This window comes from Cupressus sempervirens, chromosome 1 (assembly GCF_028749045.1).
Source record: "Cupressus sempervirens isolate cs-2001-9-10 chromosome 1, ASM2874904v1, whole genome shotgun sequence".
Classification (NCBI taxonomy): Eukaryota; Viridiplantae; Streptophyta; class Pinopsida; order Cupressales; family Cupressaceae; genus Cupressus; species Cupressus sempervirens.
This window is the reverse complement of record NC_143118.1, coordinates 796,954,774-796,972,315: the sequence shown is the minus strand read 5'-3', so window position 1 is coordinate 796,972,315 and position 17,542 is coordinate 796,954,774. Positions and strand designations below refer to the sequence as shown.

At 33.1% G+C, this 17,542-nt stretch overlaps 1 protein-coding gene and 1 pseudogene across 1 annotated transcript; both read left to right on the top strand.

Annotated features, from left to right (window-relative positions):
• Positions 1-527: 527 nt before the first annotated feature.
• Positions 528-1,505, top strand: LOC149580285 (uncharacterized). The gene has a single exon (XM_089813433.1). The coding sequence runs from the start codon at positions 537-539 to the stop codon at positions 1,440-1,442; it is 906 nt and encodes a 301-aa protein (XP_089669559.1). The 5' UTR covers positions 528-536; the 3' UTR covers positions 1,443-1,505.
• Positions 1,506-1,627: 122 nt separating this feature from the next.
• Positions 1,628-17,542, top strand: part of LOC149580284 (bidirectional sugar transporter SWEET3b-like) — a 29,231-nt pseudogene continuing 13,316 nt past the window's right edge.

Sequence of the window (17,542 nt, the reverse complement as noted above, 5' to 3'; positions counted from 1 at the left end):
ATATTCTTGTGTTAAGTTCATTTTGAATTGAAAGACTGCAGATCGGATATTACAGATTTCTATAAAACATTGTATAGCATAAACTATTGGCAGAGAATAGGATGTGTTAGAATGTTACCTTTTAGCATTGATTGGTGGACAGAATCAACCAATCAATCAATATGTGGGTGATGGAGGTGGAGGAGATTTGTAGTAGTATGGCAATGGTGGTGATAGGAATGGTAGTGGAGGAGACCTGTAGTAATATGTTGGAGGTGGAGATGGAGATGGAGATGGTGGTGGTGGAGATCTGTAGTAATATGATGGAGGAGGAGATAGAGATGGTGGAGGAGATTTATAGTAATATGGTGGCAGAGGAGATGGAGATGGAGGAGGTGGGGATTTATAATAGTATGTTGGTGGAGGTAGAGGGGATGGCGGTGGAGGAGACTTGTAATAGTATGGGGGAGGAGGTGAAGGGGATGGTTGTGGTGGGGATTTGTAATAGTATGGTGGTGGAGGTGAAGGGGATGGTGGTGGAGGGGATTTGTAATAGTATGGAGGAGGAGGTGGGGACTTATAATAATATGGAGGAGGAGGTGAGGGAGATGGTGGAGGTGGGGACTCGTAGTAGTATGGAGGGGCCGGGGATGGAGATGGTGGAGGTGGAGATTTATAGTAGTATGGTGGAGAAGGATATGGGGAAGGTAGTGATGGAGACTTATAGTAATATGAGGGTGGTGGAGAGGGGGATGGTGGTGGTGGTGATGGAGACTTATAGTAATACAGTGGTGGAGGAAAGGGTGATGGTGGTGGTGAAGATTTGTAGTAGTATGGGGGTGGTGGAGAGGGAGATGGTGGTGGTGGAGATTTGTAGTAGTATGGGGGTGGTGGAGAGGGAGATGATGGTGGTGTGGACTTGTAATAATATGGAGGTGGAGGAGATGGAGATGGTGGTGGTGGGGATTTATAGTAGTATACTGGAGAAGGAGATGGGGAAGGTGGTGGCGGAGACTTGTAGTAATATGGTGGTGGTGGAGAGGGAGATGCTGGTGGAGGAGACTTGTAGTAGTATGATAGAGGAGATGGAAATGGTAGTGGTGGAGATTTATAGTAGTATGGTGAAGGAGGAGATTGGGGAGGTAGAAGTGGAGACTTGTAATAATATGGAGGTGGTAGAGAGTGTGGTGGTGGTGGTGGAGGGAATTTATAATAATATGGAGGAGGAGGAATGGGCGATGGAGGTGGAGGTGATTTATAATAATATGGAGGAGGGGGAGAGGGGGATGGAGGTGGAGGTGATTTATAATAATATGGCGGAGGAGGTGAAGGAGATGGTGGAGGTGGAGACTTATAATAATTCGAAAAAGGTGGAAATAGAGATAGAGGTGGAGATCCATAATAATGTGAAGGTGGAGGAGATGAATATTGCTCATATTCAGCTGCAGAGAGGGTTGCCATAGAGAAAAACAAAACAAATAAAAATGTCATATTATCCAAACAATGTGCCCTTCTCTCCACCATTGTTGCTGCTGCAATGGATTGAAGTGATTTCATGATCAGGTGGTGGTGTTTTTATAAGTAGTGATGTATTTAAAAAAGGCTTACTTTTCCTCATGAACGTCCAAGTCAAGAGGAAGGCGTCCAAATGGTCTGTTGTTTTGAACAGTTCCTAATTGATCAGACGTCAGCCTTGTGGAACAATTCTCTGAAACTGAGTGGTGCAGTTGGGAGTGAGGCATCAAAGAATGAGGTATAGACATTGACTTAGTTACCAAATCAAATATCTATGTCAAATGTATCAAAACATGATCATCTATATAAAATGTATCTAAACATGATCATCTATATAAAATGGATACAGTGACCAAATCAAATCTTCTAATTTACACTACCAAGTAGATAAACTGCTCTAGTTTTGTTAGGCTTATGTCACAACACCGTGAGATGGCTTTGCACAATCCGTACCCACTATTTTGTTGACTATATTTAGACTTGGTCTGCAGAATGTGGACAATGCCAAACTGGAGGGAAGTGGGAAGGCAGTATGGAAGATTCTTAGGTTTAACTATTATAACTGCTCCACTTCTAATAATAATAATACATATGTTTTAAATCTTTGCAATGAAATCTAAAACATGTTTCTAGATTTCATATTTTTTATTCTTAATGTTGGAGTTTGATGTTGAAAAATTAAAATGAAATTTGGTAGGTTTTATTGTGTGTGAAATATTGTTATAGCAAGTCAAATTGATTGCTATTATTATAATCTAAGGGTCAAAGTCACTCTCTATAGTATGATGTTATTTGGATGGATATATTGTTTTTAAGTTAAAATTTGTATGAACATTTGAAAAGAAAATTGCAAGTTGAATAATAAAATAGTATAGTTAAAATTTTAGTATTAATATTCTTAATATGTTTTCCTCCCATTAAATTTCAAATAAATAATTAAAAAATAGTTATTATTTAAAGATTTTGAAGTAAAATGAAATAACCTTTAAATTCTTATAAAAAATAAAATAAATAAATAAATAATTCTTAAATAAAATTATTATAATAATAAGAATATAAATAATAAAATTAAATAGTTTCATATGATTCTACAGATTTCTCTCATTTAATTTAAAAGTTTGAATTATTGTATTTTTTCAAAATGTATTTTCAATTTCATTTTAACAAATTTAATTGAATTTATAAATTAATTAACAATTTCCTTTATATCTCTTCTAATAAGCATTTTCCTCTGTGTTGGGATTCTTTTGTATTTCCAGTTTCCCATGTAAGGGATTGCCTTTGTAACAGAAGTTTCTAATTAGATCAATGTGGCTATACAAGAGAGGCTTCCCACCATGTAGTTGATTTTCATAAATTTGTCATTCCATTTCCACCAATGATATGTTGATTAGACAAATTTGAATCATTTGCTAACCTTATTATGGCTTAATATAATGACTTATTAAGATTGTTGAAAACTGCAATTAAACTTATTCATTTGGTTCCCACACAAACTTTTTGAAAAGTTCTTTGTAATCTTGCCCAAAAACATTGTGGCAACACAAGTGTGCTGATTGTCAGTTACATAGCTTGAGATATCACAAAGAATTTAACATGATATCACAAACAGAATTCTAATACTTTTATTGTTATTATTTATCTAGTTCTTTTTTTTCTTTTTTTTGATGGGTAAGAGGCCGAAGCCATGATTAATTATTATGTGTATTATTATTTGTTAAGCGTGAGTAGCTTTGAACCCAAGACCTCTTCAATAAGAGGCTCACAATTTACCATTGTGTTGTAGGCTCTTGCCTTGTCTAGTTCTAATTTTAATAATGTTAATAACGATCATTGTTTAGTTTTTATAAACATGATTATTATTTATTTTTGTAACTTAAATAGATTTGAACCTAAGACCTTCCAGATAAGGGGCTCATAATTTATCATTGTGTTATAGGCTCTTGCCTTATAGTACATAACATATTGTTTGTTTAAATTATTATATTTAATATTATAGTGACTATTAATTTCAAAAGAAAAGTATTCATCGAAAATTATTTAGATATTTTTTATAATGAATTAGTTTTCCATTAATATTTTTTAAATTAAATATTAATTTTACCAAAATAAATAAAATTCTAATAATAATTACAATTAGTACTATAATGGCAAGTACATGCCACTATGTGGCACTTGTTTATTAATGTCTAGTTTTCCTATCATAATAGATAAATCCAAAGTCCTCGACTTTTTTTATCATCATTAACCTTGGGAAAAACTTATGCACAAGAGTTGAAGAACAATTTTGAATATATTGTGGTTGTAACATCCCTACTAGGTGTGCATCAAAAACTAGGTGCAATCTACCCTGCCACCAAAATGAACCAGTTAACAACGAAAATATAATTTACTTAGACTATTTAACACGGCATAAGGATAACTTACCAAAAGCCATCTTCTCATGAGATTCAAAAAATGGGTGACATTCAAAACTCAATTCCTACCAAACCTTGCAAATAATTACAGTATAATGTTGATTGCATTTCTTCCATGCATGTAGATGTAAGGCCAAATGCTTCTTCAAATAAAGAACTTGTGTTGATTGATTTCTCTTTGTTTGCATCTACAATGTCTTGAAATTTCATTGTAAGACCCTACCTATAATTGTAGCGGTAGTAGGTCCATTTGATTCCATTGTTTGATTACTACTTCCAGGCCCTAATGATCTAGATCTATTTTCCCTTTGCAATCTATTTTAGGTAAACTTGTCCATGAGGATTTTTTTTTTTAAATCAGCTCAAAAGAGGGTGTGGAAGATTTATAGTGGATTTCCTAAGCTATACCTACACCAAATAGGGTGCCCTCCCCTATTATAATATCTGCTCATGTGGGTTCTTCCAAAGATAATGCTAACCCCTCGATTGTGTAGGATGTCACTAAGGAGCAGGTGGATGACTACCATTGCGACAAACAGGAGGTCACCGTGGAGGTCTAGAAGATGACTAGGAATGAAATGTGGGAAAGAATGTGTCTCTTGACCAAATTTACTATCAAGGTGACACATGTTGCTACTACCACTCTACACCTACTTAAAAACCAGCAGGGTGATTTTCTAGAGGAGGACTCCAAGATGTTTTTTGACTTCCTTGCGAAAGACTAGGCTAATATCCTCCTAGGGAGGAAGGATTCCAAGAAGCCTTAGGGCTCTTTCCTTTTGGTTGTTGAACTTTGATGGGTTTAAGGCCTTTGTTTTTATGTTTCCTTAGCTTATTTAGTTCTAGTACAAGAAGTAGTTATGTTATGCCTGTTGATACTCTTTTAGTTATTTTCGAACAATGTTTTTGTGTTACAAGTGGTAGGGGGTAATTTTGGTTGATGGTAATCTGCTAGTGTTTCACCAGTTTGACTATTTAATGGGTTAGCCCCCTAGTTTTTTGCTGTTTTTAATTCAAAAACAAACATAAAAGCCTAAAATGCTTGAAAAAGTGAAAATAAAATAATGGGTATTTAGAATACCAAAAAAGGGAAAAACAAGCCACCTACTACCTACGCATAAATAGATGCTCTAAAAAATGTTTATGAACTCATTTTATGGAATATCAAAAAGGAGAAAATGTCTCATGAGTTGTGATGACCACTTGAAATCCTTGGATTACGTCTGGAGGAAAGAACTAATAGTATTTGGGCCAAATCAAGTAGTACAGTCAGGTAAAGGAGTTGAAAGCACAGGCATGTGCCATGTGCCTCACTAACTTCAAGGAGCCCAAGATGCTTCAACTGCTTCCCAACAACATCCAAACCTTACATCCAGAGTGCTTGAAGTTATTTATTTATTTATTTTGCCTCTATCATGATTTTCCCTGTCACTCTATTGCCAATTTTAGAGACTTCAAGAATAAAAAGAGGAAATACAATGAGACTTCTAGAATAATGAATTCGATATCCTAGAAAATATTGGACAATAGTTTTAGTTTTTTTATATTTGTCTAGTTTTTGAATTGAAATTTTAATTTCTACTGTGTCTTTTTCTACCACAACCAATAGCATTTGAAATAACTTATAATTTTTTTTAATTAGAAATATCTCAAAAAGTTAAAACTATAGAAAAAGTTATAAGATAGAAAAATACTTGATTCTCATTGATTATTGGTCATTGGTCAAAATAATATAATAATAGTTTTTAAATGCACTAAATGATGGCATAGGTATCCTACATTTTCTTTGACATGAACTAATAACAAGTGCCACATAGTGGCATGTACTTGCCATTTAGTTATAGTTAATAGAATAAATAGATAATATATGTAGTAATAGTTTATAGAATACATATGTATATGTATTATATATAGTTATAGTTAATACAATAGATTTTTATTCTTTTACATTTTATGGAGTTATTAGTGAGCTATTGTTTGAAATTTTTTAACTTCATTAATTAAAAAATTTATATTTTAAATTTGATTTTGTATATTATAGGTAGGTAAATTAATGAAATAGAATTAAGATAAAAAGGTTCATAGATATATTACATAAATTAATTAGAATTAAGATGTAAAGGTTCTTCAATAATTACGTAAAATTATAGTAATTTACTATTTGTAAAAAATTAATATTTTAAATTTTTTATAGTAAAAGTTTCAATAAATAATAAATATTTTAATTTTTATTAGAATGAATAATAGATTAATTTAAATTTTTTTTTATTACAATCTCTATATAATGAAAATTTTGCCACAAAAAAATGCAATATGGAGAAATCCAAAAAAAAAGGGCTCCTATAACACCAAAAGTATTGCGCCAATCATATAATTTCTATAGTATATAAAATATATAATTAAATAACAAAACTTTAGAAACATTTTTTTTATTCAAAAATAAATATATTTGATTGGTTAAAACTAATAGTATTTGCAGACAAACTGATTACAATAGTAATTGCCTATGGCAACTACAATAATATATTTTAGTTAAAATGAATTATATAAATATTTCATAAATAAGTATTTTATAATATAATATGTGGATAGTAAGCATGGAATATAACATGTGGATATGTAATGCCTCGTTCGGATATCCTTGGAACACAAGGATAAAAAAAATGTATTGAATAATTTTTTTCTTAAGATAAGTTAGTTAACAACAACATAATATAACCAAGTGCAATAATGAAACATCTAATCATGATAATAAAATAGGGAACATGGCTAAACTCACACGTTCACTAACACAAGAAGAAGTCTTACAAACACTTCCAAAGATCCCCAAGCACTAAACCATAACTTTCAAATCAAAGATCACACAAACCATGAGAATGAACAAAGGGGATGTTCTTTGTAAGCCCAAAGTAAAAGATACTGGCATGATTAAACATACAAGTCCATTTCCAACTAAAAATAATATAATTAAGAATTATAAGAAGAGACCCTCAAATGGTCATGCATAAGACGAGGGGTCAAGGTTACATTCACTCATCTACAGGACACCATGCTGAAAGACAAATGTTGAATCCTAAAATTGTCTAAGTCTAAAATCCTAAAGCCTTGAAATATTACTAAGTTTAAAATCCTAAAGCCCTAAAATTTTCTAAAATCATTATCTTAACCCTAGGAGGGCTAGAACCTATCTCAAATGAATTTTCACATATTTAAATATATCATTTAAGTATAAGTTGGCATTCTTATACTTAAGATATATTTTATACACCTTGTAGTTGATCTATTCTAATCCAAGAAGATGTAGGACCCGAAAGAGTGTCCAAAAGCATAAGATAAATGTGTGGAAACACTCACTATTTCCCATATGAATAAACAAATTAAATTCTCATTCTTGTGCCAGACAAGATTGGATATGAGGTGAGTATTCTCCATGAACTAGATGAAACACCCAAACAAGCTTGTGTGAGGCTTTACTCTACCATGCAAGTATGTACACACTCACACAAGACTTCCATCTTCCATGCAAGTATATACATACATGTGTGAAAATTTGCCTAGTTACATGAGAGAATTCCCTTCCCAAGTGACAGAAAATCAATAGCAAGAAAAGAAATCAAGAAAGAACACATGAAAACATTTAACCTCTACATCAAGGAGTACCAGATCTATTAAAATAAAGGAATTATCACTCGAGAGAATAGAAGTAAATCCAAGAACTTAAATAAATATAAAATACACATTTCAATAATATAAAACCATCTAATCAACACCATCAATCTACGAAATGAGCATAAGCAACATCACAGTGAAAAAGGAAGAACACACATGTGAGATAACCAAATCAATTCAATTGTACTTGTTTCCTCCCTACCATAATGGCATAATGAGATCTCAAGGATCCTAACCATAGCCTCGAGCATGAATCTCAATTTACCAACAAGATCATTGGAGTTGTCTCATGATAGTTTTCTTAACAATATGGTAATCTACCAATAGGAAAGGAAAGGAAAGGAAAGGGGGTTTTATATTCCACGAGAGTATGCCATTATTTTTTATGTATACATATTGTGAGAGTGATATGGAACTATGTTGTACTCTTATTCAAGAGGCACTTGGTGCTACAAATGAGACATACATACCCTACCCCCCAAGTGGTATTTGAACTTGTGACCTCTCTTTCAAGAGTACAAGTTCTCCACCACTAGGCCAACTCAAGTTATACTAACATCACTAATATTACACTAATCCAAAGAATCACTAATCCAAAGCAGTGGTAAGAAACATCATCAACCAATAAGATCTAACATTATGATAAGGGAATGCAATAAGTAAACATATTAAACATCATCTAAAACATGATATTCATGCATCCCAGAGTAAAACATAAATCACAAGGAAACATACTCCAGACACACTGAAGTATCGAGTGAACATCTAACACTAGCCTCAAATAAGAAGTAGACCATCTTTATGCACTGATCCCTAGTAGTGGTATAGGTGACTATGCCTCCCAATCACATGGTACCCAAAGGTCAACTCCTGTCATGTTGATGAATATAATAACCTGAACACAATCATAGAAGATAATCATCCATGGCTAACACATACACCAATCAAGGATATGATACCAACATCTATATGCTCATGAAGACAATAGAGTACATCAGGTCACTAGTCAAACCTACTATAGGATAACTATTTAGGGACCCCAGTGGAGTGTAATTTTCTTGGCATTAGAAATCCTAAGCTATAGGTGACATGGTAACATGCTCCTCCTGGGGGGGCCAATACCCAGTGTGGCAACATGCTCCCGTAGGAGGCCCAACACTACACCCTTGCACTAGCTCACTTATGGCACTCAAAGAATGTATAGGTGCTCACTTATCTTATCATTAAGTTTCATTCCCAAAAATTAATTTTGGTTATCACTTGTTTGAACCTCTTTAGGACACAAGATAAGCCACTCCACACGTCTACTCTACATACCCATGCTCATTACATGATGAGTACCCAAAGGAAATGCAAGTTACCAATCCAACCCCCAAATGAACAATCCCTCAACCGACCTATATCAAATAGTTTGGGTCTTGCAAGATCCTGTCATACACATGCACATGTGCTCATGTATTGGCACAACCAACTTCACGAATATAATCACATAATACTAATGCAGGGGTTGGATATGAGAAATACAACAATGATACTAGCATAACAAGCTCATTCAACCAATCTATATGTGAGAGTATGGATTTGACATAAATCCCAAGAAGGTAGCAAATCACCAAGAATCATGAACTAACTCAACCAATCTAAATTTGAGAGTACAACTTCTACATGAATCCCAATTATGATATATTAAAACTATGGTCAGATTGGAAACCTAAAATACATTCCAGATCCATGACCAAAACAAATGCCAAGAAAACTTGGTGGCACACAAAATGAGGCAATGTGAAAATTGCCTAAAAATCAACATTGTTGAAAATTAATGAAAATAATGGTTTCCAAACTCCCAAAAATCAAATAAAAATTGAGTTTCAAGCTTGTATGCAAAACATCCAACATAATGACATAAAACTTAAAATTAAAACCCCAAAAAAAAAAAACAAATGTACATACATGCCCAACTGAGTAGAACTAGAATACCAAAACAAAGGGGAACATTTGTTCTCAACCTCCAACAAATTTACCACCAAAAATAATAACTAAAATGAAGGAAAAACAATAAAATGAGAGAACGCTACCTCAGAACCAAAGAGGCTAAAACAAGAAAGAACACCATAAAATAATGGGGTCACTAACAATGATGAAACACTCAGAAAAGAAGGCATTTCCACCTCTAAATCCAATGAGTCTATCCTCACAATGATCCCATGACCATAGCTCTCACAATGAACAAATTTCCAAATGGTCGAAGAGGATTTTGGAGGATTTACTCCAAATCCTTAATTTCAAAAGTGAGAAGTGAGAATAAACTCACTTTTAGCCAATTTATGCACTTTTACAAAGTGAAATATAAATCATATTATTAAAATAAAATAATCTAATTAGCTCCCTTAACCCAAATAAAATCATACAATGCCAATTAAATTGGAATTCAATTATGAATTGTATTAGTCAAGAAATAAAATAAATCAAAAAATTAAATAAAATCCCTCTAACCCATTGAATAAACATATTCCATGGCAACTACAGATTCCTATATGCACAAACACACTTAGAGGTCTAATCACTTAACGAATTATTAATATGAATTTACCAATTACTAGAGGATTAAACTAACAATATAAAGATACAACACCCATATAGGGAAGATATTGGCTCAACATGAAAGTTTTGATCACTAACTCCATGTGCCATTGTTGGGGATATAAGCCCTTCACAATAAATGAACACAATCAAGTGTAGATGTACAATAATAATAGCCGAAGTAACAATTACACGAAATCTCATAATCAAAGCATCTAATTAATTTTATTTAAATAACCCATTTGCATAAATTACTGAAATAGACAAGGTAAATATCTATAGCACGTTATTCCATGAATCTAATATGGATATCTCATTTTCTAATTATTTAATAATTTAATAATGGAAGTAATAACAATTACCCAACAACATAAATGACATTATAAGTATATAAGTCAACATGGGCAAACACATGAGTAAACAATATTGTAGGAACATTGTCAAGTGCAACTTAACAATAATATTATTGGCAATATGGCTGAGTAGATAAGTTGTAGTTATCATTTATGGAAATATATATAGTATTAAGAAGGCAGATCTTGAAGATGAATATTCACCAATTAAACTTAAAAATTTGTCTAAGTATCAACTAAGTTACGTAGCAAAGCAGATACAGTTTTGGTATGTATAGTTGATTGAGGTATTATGGGTGTGTATGTAGTTAGGTATGGACAATACAAGATGTTAGGATGACATTTCCAAGTGCATGAGTCAGTACAATTAGTATGAAATAAGATATGATAGTTTTACCAGTTGTGACAGTATGCAGATAGGAATCGAGCATAACAGATAATGGGTAATTATGAGTTAAGGAATTATTTTGTTTACAAAATAATTACTTAACCATTTAGGGATGAAATCCTAAATGTTAACCCTAAGAGGGAAAGAGTTAATTGTGTATTTTTTCAAGCATGTGAAAACTTGAAGATCGACTAGACAATGTTTTGTAAATTAAAAAGGTATAAAAGAATATTAGAATAAGCGAAGTTAAGTGTGTTTCTGACAAAGACTATGTGAACTTTATGTGATCAAATTTTGATTTATGATCATTGGATTGTGATTTTTGTGATGAGTAGCAAAGGAAAAGATCAAATATTGAAGATATCAACATTGTAAAGAGGTTTTGTAATTATCTCTTGTATTGAAGAACTTTAGTGTACATTGCATGTTAGGGTAGTGGGCTCTTCTTGCATACATTATGTATTTGTATATAACAACTCCAAACAAGATTGAGGCTTCTAACAAGGGTTAAGTCCTATAAAAAGGACCAAGACACTATAAAGATGTAATAGACTCCTAACAAGGTCAATACCTTTAACCAGATACTTTTGATTAGTGGATCATTTTGTGGGTACCATCCCCACCGAGATTGTCCCTTGGCTAGGTTTTCCCTAGTTAAAAAAATATGGTTTTATGAGTTCTCTTATTGTATGGTTATGTTTTCTATTCAGTATAATTAAGTTGCTTTCACATGCAAGTTATAAGGCAATTAATAATATCCAATTTGAGGTTAAATTTTGTAGAATATTGATTTACCCCCCTTCTCAGTATTCCCTATTTATAACAATGGGTATCAAAGTAGAGTTACTCAGAAGAGGCTTAACATCTTGAGTAAGATCCCTATGGATATGGAACAATTACAAAAGAACCTAGAAGAAGCTCTTGAGAAGATTGATATTCTCACTAAAGAAAGAGACAACCTAAAAGGAAGATATGAAGATGCAAAAGACTACATTGGGAAATTAAAAGATAAGTTTGATCATCTCAAATCTAGAAAGGAACCTAAAAATCAAACAAAATATAGTGATGTAGTATCAAGATTGATGAAATAAAATGAAATTTTGAAACATGAATTGAAGATCATTGAACTAAAGATGAGCTTGAAGAAAGATGATAGAAAAGTTGAGTCAGATCTGAAATCTGAAAATGAAGATCTAAGATTCCATCTTACAAAAGTGAGAACTTGAGAAATACAACACAATTGTGAAAGGAGAGCTAACCCAGACAAAGTAAGAATTAGAGAAGCTATATTCCAATAGTGAACAAATTGATGAGAAACTATATTTCTAGAGACCTTCCTATGATAAGAATGGTTTTGGATATTTTATTGGAGAGAAGTGAACCAAGAAATATGAAGAAAGAAAGGAACCAAATCCAATTATTAAGAATCCTGAACATAAGAAAGATGACTAGAATAAGATTGAATCTAGTAAATCTAAAGATTTATTGAAGGAAGTTGAGCTAGCAAATCAACCTAAAAAAATTGATGGAACTAACAAAATGAGAAAGTTGAATCACCCAAGGAAGTGAGGTGTGAATTTAAAGGTAGACGCTTTGCATGCAATGAAGTTGGTCATATAAAAAGAGACTGTACAAGTCACTCAAACCTATCTCTAATTTTTACTATTATAATTTTCATGATTTTTGTCATAAAGGAGTTGAAATATTTGATCTTAGGGTGATCACAACATAAAAAGGAATGAGAATTTGGGCAAGAAGGGTGGGTGAATAAATGCATAAATCCTTGCACCCATTCAACTCCACAAGGTGATTTTTCTTCTCCTCATTTTCCTGTGGATAAATGTGAATTTTTCAAGGCAATAACCACCACATGAAATTATTTTTCTACCTTGGGAATGAATCATCCGACTCCAACTAAAGGGTCTAAGGCTTTTTCCACTAAAATGGCCAAACATCATGCTAACCATATTCTAGAACAATATCCTTCTAAACGAAGAAATTTAAGGAATCACTCCTCTATTATCACAAATTTTGGCTAGAGACACCCCTCAAATATGGAATAAGGACTAGCTAGAAACAAGAGTCTCCGGGTGATTTCTACACCTATCCCCTCAATGGATACATGGGATGATTCTATTTGTCTTGGTCATCGGGTGAGTAAAAACACACCTCTAGCCTTTCAACCCACGAAAAGAATTTACAAGGATTCCCTAAAATGATATCCTTGGAAACCCTCATCATAATCATCAACTCTCAATTTAATGGGATGTGGAATCTCTGTAGTTCTCAAGGCATCTTCACAAAATGATGTGGATTTATCCACTACCAAAAAAAAATTGTCTAAATGATCTCAATGTTGGGTGAACATGTAAGTATCACTAACTTATTAAATAATACGCTTTTCATTAACTACAAAAAAATTGAACTAAGAAATAGTCTATTGTATGGCGCTCCATTATTTTTAGAAGACCAACATGTTAATTTCTTTGAAATGAAAATGGAATTCTAACCCTCAATCCCTAAATGACCAAACAATTATGAAATGGGTCTCTTTCAAAACATTGCCTGTGGAACTTATCAATGAAAATATTCTCTAAAAAATTGGGGAATCCCTAGGGGGATTTCATGCTATGATTGAAGATTATGCAGCCTCTGTGGAGGTCAAAATATTGGTTGATCTCAAGATTGGGGAAATAACCCTAAGACCTATGAAAATAATAACTAATAAATCTATTTACTATATCAACCCTAAAAGTTTCTCAAGCATTTTTGAGGGATGTCTACTATGGCTCCCTTCTAAGGAAACCCCTAATGCTTTGCTTTAAAAAATTAATTTTCTTGGACTTTTTGGAAAAACTTTGGTCATCCAGCCCCTATAGAGAAATCACTTATTAATCTTTCTCCCCTAATAATAGACAATCTAAACATCAAACTATTGAGGCTCCCTTCCAAGGTTCTCATAAAAATGATAAATCCTTGAACTATTAGAGAAAGCCTTATCCTACCCCAATTTTGAAAATCTCCTTCAATCCAAAAGGAGAAGGCTTTATTATTTTGGATGGACCATCTTCCCCTACAGAGGATATGCTTGCAACCCTTACACAAGTTACTACTGAGAAGAGGGATTTAGGGAAGAATCTTGAGATAGGGGAAGTTGATCCCCCCATCCCACTAGCAAAAAACTAGTGAGGAATTAAGGAAGACAATCATCTGGATTGAATAGACAGGAAATAATGTTATTAAAATAGCTCTAGATAGCCCCCTATTCCTCTTAAACCAAGCTTAAGGCATGGAGTCACATCTTCAAAAATAGTGGAGGAGGATGCTCTATTTCAAGATAATAAAGTATCATATAGTTCAAGGATGAGTGGGGATAACAAAGAAGCCTTATGTTCCCAACTTACCAAAAAATGTATTAATATGTGCACATAAGAGTCATTTTTAGAAGGTTTAACAACTAAAAAAGAAATAATTATTTATCAACTTTTGGAACTTGGGAGTAAAGGCTACACCCATGAAGACTTGAGAAATGATTTAATAAGTATGGAACATGAGGATAATTTTCAAGGGTAGGAACAATCTCAAGAACCTAGTTTTTCTCCAAACCTTAGTAGGATTCCAAAAAAAGAGAGAGGAAATCTTTGAATGAACTTAGGTCTCAAGATGCAGAAGCCAATGGTCAAACCAAACTTACTATTTTGTTTGATGCAGCGAAGGGGAAGTTCCTTCCCACAACAAAATCAAGATCATTACATGGAATGTTAGGGGATAAAATGCTCCTAACAAGCAACAATTATTGAAGTGTTTCCTTACTCAATATAAACCTAACACTATTATGATGTAAGAGACAAAAATGAATCAAAATGAACTCAATATTTTTGGTAAGAAACTAGGTTTTAGAAAAATCTTTGGAATTCTACCCTAGGGGCCTTAGGAGGGATGGCTATAATTTGGAATCCCCAATCAACTATTATTACCCCTCTAAGAGGGGAAAGACATTGGATGTCAACCCATGTTAGGATTCAAAGTTTGCAATTTACTATATTTACTATTTATGGCTCAACCCCTATAACTAATTAAAGAGCCTTTTGAATGGAGCTAGACTTATCTTTGCAATCTTCAATATCTCTTTCATATTGGGGGGGAGATTTCAATGCAATTACTTTCTACTATGAAAAAGGAGGAGGCCTCTCAAAATTGACCCAAGCATCACTTGACTTTAATAACTAGCTGCATCAATTTTCACTATTAGACATTAAATCCAAGGGTAACTCCTTTATGTAGAATAATAGAAAAAAAAAGGTTTTAGCTAAATAGAAGAAAAAATTGATAGATTCTTGATCTCAGGCAATCCGCCTAAAGAGGTAGTTATCATGTTATCTAAAACTCTCCCCTTCTCTGGATCTAACCACTACCCAGTCCTCTTATTAGTTGATATTGAAGTTACCTCAGCTAGAAATCCATTTAAGTTTGAATTAATATGGTTTAAGGATGGTACTCTGATTCCAACTTTGGAACAATGGTGGGTTAATGTAAAAGTAGAGGGGTCAAGACTTTATAAGATTGTTTAGAAACTTAAAATAACAAAATAAAACTTTATTTATTGGAATAAGACTAACTTTAGTAACATCTTTGAAACTAAAAGGGCAATTGAAGTTGATCTAGCTTATATTAATTTAGAAGTTATGATAAGTGGTATGGATGCAGAATTATACGTCAAAGAAAGAGACCTTGGATTGAAATTAGAAGACATTTTGGCCAAAGAATAGAATATTGGAAACAAAAATCAAGGGAAACTTGGTTCAGTGAGGGTGACACAAATACCAAATTATTTCATAATAGCACCAAATAAGGAAGATTTATCTATAAAATAACTTAAAATTAACAATAAAGACAACAACCAAGTGGAACTACCCTCTGATATTGCTAATGGAGTAGTTACTTACTTCAAAGATATGTTAAACAACTTGGAAGGATCTCCCTTGAACTCTCAAAATGTTTTTCTTAGTAATATTCCTAAAATCATCTTAGAGGAGTAGAATAAAGTATTATTATAGAAAATATCAAAGGAAAGAGGTCACAAAAGCCCTTTTTCAAATGGCCACAAATAAATCACCAAGGATGGATGTTTTCCCTACATGTTTTTTTCATAAATGTTGGAATTCTATTGGAGATGAAGTTACAGATACCCTAGAAAGTTTTAGACACTTAGGTGGCCTCCTTAAAGAAGTAAACCCTACTTTCCTTACTTTGATTGCAAAAAAGGATTCAACAGAAAGCTTTAAGGATTTTTGGCTTATTTCCCTTTGCAAGACTCTATCTAAGTTACTGTAAAAAATACTATCCAACCACTTGACTAAACTCCTTCTAGCACTAATTAGTGAAGAACAAACTGGCTTTGTTCTAAGAAGATCCATCTACGATGGAATTGCAATCACACAAGAAGCAATTCACTCACTTATCAACAACAATGTTCCAAATATGATGATAAAACTAGACATTACTAAAGCTTATGACAAGGTTGACTAGAGATTCCTTTGTAGATGTCTCCTAACCTTTGGTTTTTCTAAATAATCAATAAAATAGATTTATGAATGTACCTCAACTCCCAAATTTTTAGTCTTCGTTAATGGCTCCCTTGAAGGTTTCTTCTCTCCATCTAGAGGATTAAGACAAGGAGATCCCTTCCCCTTCTCTATTCATTATTATGTCTAAAGCTCTAGGAAGAGCCTTAAGAAACTTCAAAAATAACCAATCCCTTAAAGATATCCAGATATCCCAAGAGGAAGAGGTATCAACACATCAAATATTTGTTGATAACACCATGTTATATGGGGAAGCTAGAATTAGATAAGAAAAATCCTTTTAAAAAAGTGTTCTTCACTTTTACATGGTAGCTTCTAGCCAAGAAATCAACCTATCCAAATATGAGATCTTCTTTTTTAACACTTCTCCTACCTAGGAACAAGATATTAACAAGATCCTAAATATCAACAAGGGCACCTTGCTATACAAGTATCTAGGTTATCACCTTGAATAGGGAAAGAAAAATTCTTCCAACTGGGATGACCTAACTAGTAAGATTAAGACAAGAATTCAGTCATGGAAAGGAAAATCTCTATACCTAGCTAGGAGAATCACTATGCTCAAGTCAGTTCTCTCTAGCATCCTAATTTACCAGTTATTGGTACTAGAGCTACTAGCATAGAAAATATATTACCTCAACAAAATTTTAAAAGATTATTTATGGTAGGGATTAGAAGATAAAAAGAAAATCGCTCTCCTAGTGTGGGCTACAGTATGTCTCCTTAGGAAAGGAGGGGGCTTTGGCATCAAGAACATGAAATATCAAGCTATGGCTCTAGGAGCTAAGTTGATTTGGAGAATAATCTAAGGTCCTCACCTAAAATTGGAAAGAACATTATTTAACAAATATTTACAATCTAATGACAATTTAAACATCCTACAAACAAAGAACCCCCTGAGAGGCTCTAACTTATGGAACTTCATGTTACCATGTAGACCAATAATATCAAATAAGGTCACATGAAAAATTGGGAAAGGTGACCAAGTGAGCTTCTATACTAATTCTTGGGAAGGCTAGCCAATTATTAGTAGACTTATAGATATCCACTCAACTA